This window comes from Staurois parvus, unplaced genomic scaffold (genome assembly GCF_062004578.1).
Source record: "Staurois parvus isolate SC_StPar_1 unplaced genomic scaffold, SC_StPar_1.0 ptg000092l, whole genome shotgun sequence".
In the NCBI taxonomy this organism is placed as follows: Eukaryota; Metazoa; Chordata; class Amphibia; order Anura; family Ranidae; genus Staurois; species Staurois parvus.
In genome coordinates this window covers 3852674-3860783 of record NW_028317888.1, presented here as the reverse complement: position 1 = coordinate 3860783, position 8110 = coordinate 3852674, and the positions used below count along the sequence as shown (strand labels likewise).

The 8110-nt window shown below is 44.4% G+C and overlaps 1 protein-coding gene across 1 annotated transcript; it reads right to left on the bottom strand.

The window, feature by feature from the left end:
- Window positions 1-2710: 2710 nt before the first annotated feature.
- On the bottom strand, window positions 2711-4023 carry LOC149468154 (uncharacterized). Its single transcript, XM_089670619.1, has one exon. It carries the CDS (start codon window positions 3976-3978, stop codon window positions 2914-2916), a length of 1065 nt encoding a protein of 354 aa, XP_089526745.1. The 5' UTR covers window positions 3979-4023; the 3' UTR covers window positions 2711-2913.
- Window positions 4024-8110: the final 4087 nt, after the last annotated feature.

The following is an 8110-nucleotide window of genomic DNA, read 5'->3' as shown; positions in this document are numbered from 1 at the left end:
CTGGAGAGTGCGACTATCCCCTGACAGCCTGGGATTTATTTCCAGAGGGGAATGATCCATTGTTGCACCAGTTGGAGGAGAGCACTTTATTGTTCACTATTATTGAGTTTGTAGTGCTCACTATTAGAGATTTGGGTTATTCTCCATTCTCACTATTTGGAGGTGATCACGTTTCATCGTTTGGACTTGGAGTGGTCACTCTTCTGATTCTTGTCACGAGTGTATTTACATATTCAGAGATTGATATATTGGTAGAGGAATTGTTTTTCACGTGTGAGCTCACGTTATGCAGTTGGCATGATACACGGTTCTTTCACTATTTTACATGTATGTTCAGTATAAAGGTAATACACTATCAGAAGTTTATTTTTTTGAGGTTCACAAAGAATTTTGGAATTTCCATACTGGATGATTAAAGATGATACGAGTTTGCTTTGGAATTTGGAAAGACATCTTTACAGAGACATTTTGGACATTTATTTTTTGGGACATTTAGTTTGATATATAATTTTTGGGGATTTGTATTTTATTTTACAATTTATTATTTTATTTTATTGTATATTGGGATAGATTCATCTATGTTTAAAGAAGAGTTTAGTTACATGTTCATTTATGTACCGTATTGCATGACCGCGCAATTGTCAGTAACACAAGTGCAGTGCTGTATAGCAAAACAATGGTGTAAATTCCATTATCTATCCCATAGTTTGTAGACGCTATAACTATCACACAAAGCAATCAATATACACTTATTGGGATTTTTTTTACCAAAAACATGGAGCAGAATACATTTTGGCCTAAATTTATAACTAACTTTGAGTTTACTATATATTTTTTATAGCCAAAAGTAAAAAATATTGTTTTTTTTTTTTAATTTTTGGTCTTTTTTGTTTATAGCGCAAAAAATAAAAAGTGCACAGGTGATCAAATACCTCAGAAAGAAAGCTCTATTTGTGTGAAAAAAAGGACATAAATTTTGTTTGGGTGCAGCATTGCATGACCGCGCAATTATCAGTTGAACTAGTGCAGTGCCGAAAGCAAAAAGAGGTCTGGTCATTAAGGGGGGTAAATCCTCAGGAGGGGGAGGGGTTAAACTCTCCAGTATCTTCCCAACTATAGAAGTTCCACTAACAGCTCTATAATTACTTGGGAAAGATTTTGTCCCCTTTATAAATATTGGCCCCACATTGGCCTTACACCAATCCAGTGGTACTATGCCAGTCATTAAAGAGTCCCTAACAATGAGAAACAATGGCTGTGAGATGACAGAGCTGAATCCTTTAAGGCCCCCGTGGGTGTCTGCCATCCGGTCCAGGGGCTTTATTCACCTTTATTCTGTACAAATATTTCTGGATCATATCAATTGTGAGCCAATGTGGATCATCTGGGGGGTGTCAGTACCACCCCCATTATGGACAAGAGCCCCCCCATGCTCCTTTGTATACACAGAGCTGAAGAAGGGATTTCATACATTGTCCTTCTCTTTGTCCCCCCCCTCTAGATGGTTCTGTAAAGGGCCTACATGCTGGGACCGGACCTTCTACTATTCATAGATTGGAGGAATGTTTTGGGGTCGTCCTGATATCTTTCTGTCATTTGTTTTCAATTTTTGCGCCTTTATTTCCTTTTTGCATCTTCTGTTCTATTCTTTGTAATGTGTAAACGATGATCGCGTTCCTTCATTGTTATATTTAATAAAAGCTCTTTTCTTATTATCTATCGCTTTTGTAACTTTGGCCGTAAGACACATAGGTTGGATTTGTAGCCTTTTATACTTGTTGCCCATGGGAATATATTTTGCAGTGTGGTCACATACAGGCTTTTTGAAGAACTCCCATTTCTGGTTTGTGTTCATCGATGCCAGAATTCCCTCCCAGTCTAAGTCTTGGAGAGCAGCTCTCGGAAAATTAGCTCTCTTAAAGTTGAGCGTTTTTATTTTCTCGTATGTGCTCGCTGTTTACAGCTAACAATAAATGAAATCATGTTATGGTCACTGCTACCCAGATGTTCTTTTATATGGACATTCGTAATAAGCTCTGCATGGTTTGAGATGACCATGTCCAGCAGAGCATCATTCCTAGTTGGGGCCTCTATGAACTGGACCATAAAATTGTCCTGTAGTAGGTTTATATATTTTTGCCCTTTAACTGTTCCTGCAGTACCATTACTCCAGTCACTTTCTGGGTCGTTACCATCCCCCATTATTATCACTGTCCCAGCCCTTGCAGCCCTTTCCATCTGTGTGAGGAGCTGAGTCTCCACCTCCTCATTAACACTGGGAGGCCTATAACAAACTTCAATGATGACCTTTGTAGTACCGCCCCCCATGTGCAGTTCCACCCATAATCCTTCAGCCTCATCACACTCTCCATCAACTAGGTCCTCTTTCACACTCGCTCTGAGATCACTTCTCACATAGAGACAGACACCACCACCTTTTCTATTTCCCCCGTCTCTCCGAAAGAGAACCTAGCCAGGAATATGAATGGCCCAGTCATGTGAGGAATGAAGCCAAGATTCAGCAATACCAATTCAATCCTAGTTCTCTTCATGCACCAAAACTTCCAACTCACCTATTGTGCTGGGCACACTTCTGGTATTGGGGAACAAACACTTTCATTCACTGACACCTTGTCCATTCACCGACACCTTGTCCATTCACCGACACCTTGTTCATTCACCGACACCTTGTTCATTCACCGACACCATGTTCACACGGATTTTGTGTATCTTTTATTTTCCTACAAATGCTACCAATTCCACTGGTTGTTTGTAACATGGGAACCTTCTTATCATCTGCCATAGCCCTCCCCCCATTCCATCCCCTAGGGGTACTGACCCCTGTCTGATCTGTCTACCTCTTTATAATCCCAGATGTACAGGAAGACAGGACTTCAGTGAGGAACATTTCCCTCACTCTGGACAGGAAAGTGGCTTCACCCCCATGTGAGTTCTCTGATGTCTGTAAAGATTGGACTTATCTGAAAAACATTTTCCACACTCAGGACAAGAATATGGCTTTTCCCCCGTGTGAGATCTTTGATGTGTGTAAAGATGGGACTTCACTGAAAAACATTTCCCGCATTCAGGACAGGAATATGGCTTCTCTCCCATGTGAGATCTCTGATGTCTGTAAAGGCTGGACTTCAATGAAAAGCAATTGCCACACTCAGGACAGGAATACGGCTTCTCACCTGTATGAAATTGCTGATGTCTATAAAGATTGGACTTCTGTGAAAAACATTCCCCACACTCAGGACAGGAATACGGCTTCTCTCCCGTGTGAGATCTCTGATGTCTGTAAAGGCTGGACTTCAATGAAAAGCATTTGCCACACTCAGGACAGGAATACGGCTTCTCACCTGTATGAAATTGCTGATGTCTATAAAGATTGGACTTCTGTGAAAAACATTCCCCACACTCAGGACAGGAATACGGCTTCTCCCCCGTGTGAGATCTCTGATGTGAGTAAAGATTACACTTCACCGAAAAACATTTGCCGCATTGAGGACAGGAATACGGCTTCGCCCCCGTGTGAGATCTCTGATGTGTGTAAAGATTACACTTCACTGAAAAACATTTCCCGCACTCAGGACAGGAATACGGCTTCTCCCCTGTGTGAGATCTCTGATGCTTGCAAAGGTAGGACATCAGTGAAAAACATTTCCCACACTCAGCACAGGAATATGGCTTCTCCCCCATGTGAGACCTTTTATGCACATTAAGACGGCATTCATAAAGGAAACCCTTCCCGCACTCAGTACAGGAGAATGTCTTCCCTGTTGGAAGGCCGGCCCGGTCCCGCACAGTCTGAGGTTCCTCCGGATACAAGGAATCCGATGGTCCATCTACACTGGGTGGTGCCGGATGGACATTGGAAGGAGTCGGGTTTTCTCCTGGACTATACTGTGTGATGTCCTCATCTTCTACTTTCCAGTCTGGAGACAAAGTGAGACAATCCTCGGAGGTTTTCCTCATCTCCCGGCCATGGACTAAAATACAAAGACAAAGAGGATTACTAGACAGGAGCTGATTGGTTCCCCCAAACCAGGACTCCGCCCACATCAGGCAGCTTGGTTTTTGAGGAGCTTACAATTCCACCCTCAAGGGAACTAGGAAATGGCTCCTCTGATCTCCTACCAGGTCATTTCTTTATTCATGGACCTTAGTCACAGAGTGAGGAAACAACCAGAACTGTCTTTTATAGGAGGGACAGTGATGAGGGGATTATAGGACGAGGGTCCCCACCCCAACTATCACTCATCGCCATCTTCCCAACACAAGAAGTACTGCACTTCCTTATTTAGTCCATGATTTAGTCATGAAGAACAGCGGGGCTGAGCCCCACCAGAGGTCAGAGAGTGAGGATGGGGGGAGAACAACCAAGATGAAGACTGGACTGATCCTGAAGACCACCATCATTGGGGTATTGACTCCTCCCTCATTATCACTTTCTGTTTAAGGGTCCAAAGTTGGAGGATGTTATCACATTATTATCACCATGTAAAAGTCTGTGCTCCAATCACATCATCCGATATAAAATGTCCAGCTGGGAGGAAATGGGGGGAACAAAAGAGAATCCATATTATGTGTATATATAGCAGTGGGGGCAGGGGGGAGAGCAGAAGTCATGACTATGGAATGTACAACACAGAGTATATAGTGCAGGGGTCAGGAGTATGTAATGTACAACATAGAGTATATAGTGTAGGGGTCAGGAGTATGTAATGTACAACATAGAGTATATAGTGCAGAGGTCAGTAGCATGTAATGTACAACAAAGTATATAGTGCAGGGGTCAGCGGTATGTAATGTACAACATAGAGTATACAGTGCAGGGGTCAGGAGTATGTAATGTACAACATAGAGTATACAGTGCAGGGGTTAGGAGGATGTAATGTACAACATAGAGTATATAGTGCAGGGGTCCGGAGTATGTAATGTACAACATAGAGTATATAGTGCAGGGGTCAGGAGGATGTAATGTACAACATAGAGTATATAATGCAGGGGTGAAGAGTATGTAATGCACAACAGAATATATAGTTCAGGTGTCAGGAAAATGTAATGTACAACATAAAATATATAGTGAAGGGGTCATGAGAATGTAATGTACAACATAGAGTATATAGTGCAGGGGTCAAGAGAATGTAATGTACATCATAGAATATACTGTGCAGGGGTCAGGAGTATGTAATGTACAACAGAGTATATAGTGCAGGGTCCAGGAGTATGTAATGTACAATATTGTGAGGGGAGTGACTTTGGGTGGGGGGCACAGCCTCCTTTGGAGTGGTGGGGAGACCCCTGCTGCAGCTCCCCATATCCCTCTTATGTGTAAATCACCCTGTGCCTGTTAGGCGTACAGGGTGGAATGTCCTAGTATTGTGTAGACATGTATAGGTGGGGTGTGGGGGTTGTTCATTGTTTACTGTCATGTGGTTTCTCCATTGTTCTATTGTGTCTTCCTTGACAGCAAACTATTATGGGATGTATGTGTTCCTGTATTGTCTATTGCCACATGGTGTATCCCATTGTTCTATTGTGTGTGTATTGTCTACTGCCACATGGTGTATCTCATTGTTCTATTGGGTGTGTATTGTCTACTGCCACTGGGAGTATCCCATTGTTCTATTGTGTGTGTATTGTCTACTGCCACTGGGAGTATCCCATTGTTCTATTGTGTGTGTATTGTCTACTGCCACTGGGAGTATCCCATTGTTCTATTGTGTGTGTATTGTCTACTGCCACATGGTGTATCTCATTGTTCTATGGTGTGTCTTGGTTTGGTGGGGGGTGTTTCCAGCAGCCCTTCCCCCTGATGGGATGGCCTGCTGATGTGTTTCCTGTTACTGGTTGTATTTCCCCACCATGTGTATATCTTGTGTTTGTGTTAAAATAAAGCAGTCTCACTTCCTGTCTTAAGAAGAGCCTGGTGCTGTCTATTTCCTGTATGGTCAGCGGTGGTGTCCGTGGATAATGTTCGGACAGGGAAGTGAGAGTCTAACGGAAATACTAGCGCATTCAGGGTCCGGTTCCGTTACAAATATAAATTATACAGTATATATAAAGTGTAAATGTGAACGCAATATTAAAAGTGGAAAAAAAGCAGCCAGCATATAAAGGTAAAACCTCAACACCTTAAAATGATAAATAGAAATAAATATGCAGCGCTAAAAACATATATCTTATAAAGGTAAGGGGGGCGCATGTGCGACCAGGACAGGTGATGGCCGCATTCCTCTGAGGCTCCCTGCTTCCCTGGCCTTAGCGACTCACCCATGGCGCAGCGTCGGCCTCCGAGCGTCCCTGGGTGAGTCACCTCAGCTTTGCACCCGGCCCCCACGATAAGGGAAGAGACAATGGGGAAGATCGGGCGCTGGAAGCCCCCCTCTCGCCGAGTGAACCGCGGCCATCCCCGCTGCAGCGGTTCCTCACCAGGCTGCAATCCCCAGCCTCTATTACAGCTGAGACCCGGAGAACATGCTTCGGGCCCCCAGTGGTGGCCGGAGGTACTGCAGCCACCAGCTCTACAGTGCAGCCAGCATCCCCTGCATCCCCACGGTCTCCTAACCCCCAGATGAAGGATCCCGAGCCCCTGACACTGTTAGGGGGGGGCAATAGAACACCCTTCGTTGAGCCATCCTCCCACTGTTCCTTCCACTCCTCACTCCTCATCTTCTCTCACGGTGTTTGCGTTGGAGGAAAAACGTCAAGTTTTTTTACGCAACATTACCGCCTCTATATCCACCGAAGTGGGCAAATTGGCTTTGGATCTTCGAGGGGAAATAGCTCAAATCGGTGAGCGTGCGGATCAATTGGAGAACAAATTTGATGAATTGGTGCAATATGTCCATGTCTTAGAAGAAGATAACGTGTATCTGAAACACACCATGTCACAAATCCAGCTCCAACAAGAAGATTTGGAAAACCGGGAACGTCGGCAGAACATCCGTATTCGCAGTATGTCTGAGTCTATTGCCGATTCCCAACTCCGCCGACATCTCTTATCCTTTTTCATCGCAACCGCCCCCATGGTCCCAGAAGCAGATTGGCGCATGGACAGGGCCCACCGTTCACTAGGCTCTAGACCTGCTGATGGTACCAGACCTCGTGACGTCATCGTCCGCTTTCATTTTTTTGAAAGCAAAGAAGCCTTGCTAGCCTCCGTACGCAACAAGCCTTCCTTGGAATTTAAAGGGGACAGGCTCCAGCTCTTTTGTGTTCTTTCTCCGATCACCCTGGCCAAATGGTGGGCACTGAAACCAATCACCACGCACCTTCAACAACACCGTGTCCCTTATCGCTGGGGATTTCCCTTCAAGCTGGTTGTCTCCAAAGACAATTCCCAAGTTATTCTACGTGATCTCTTAGAGGCGGACTCCTTTCTGATGCAATTGGGACTACCTCCTCTACCAGAAGACGCCTCCTCATCACCGTCTACTCCATCTCGCCCTTCTGTTACTCCCAACAAGATTTGGACACCAGTTTGTAGGGGTCAGAAGCATTTTTCACGTACTCCACAACGTCCTCGTCCTCATTCCAGAGATGAGCCTACCTGATGCTCTTCTAGAGTGTTCTCCTGCAGATACTTCATGGTTGTCCTTTATTCCTCCCTTCTTCCCTTCCCTCCCCCCCACCCCCCTTCCCTACCCCCCCTTTTTTTTTTTCCTGGCTGAGCCCTTGCTGGGTGCTTTCATTTGCTCTGATTTTCTGGCCGGGTTTGACGACTGTTATGTTCGGTTGTCGTGTTGCCCCCGATCCCGTCCAGCCACTGGCCTGGACGACTTGGGTATAGTTTTTTTTCCCAAGTGTATATCCTCACGGATATCTATGTCTTTTACTGTTGTGTTTCCGGTTTATCTATTAATGTCATTTGTTTTTTGTTTAGTTTCATCGATGGTTTTCCATTTACCTTTCCTGCTGGTACACATGCTATATCTATTGTTATTTTGTGATGGCTTTGCGACTTATGTCATATAATGTCAAAGGCCTTAATTCTGTTCAGAAGCAGTGGATGGCTTTGAAGGAATTCCGATCTTCAGGAGCAGACATTATTTTTTTCCAGGAGACCCATTTTAAATCAACAGGCTCCTTTCGTTTTGCCTCA

Coding starts and splice junctions, on each gene's coding strand:
- LOC149468154 (XM_089670619.1), bottom strand. CDS start 3,978: ATGAGGAAAACCTCCGAGGATTGTCTCACTTTGTCTCCAGACTGGAAA.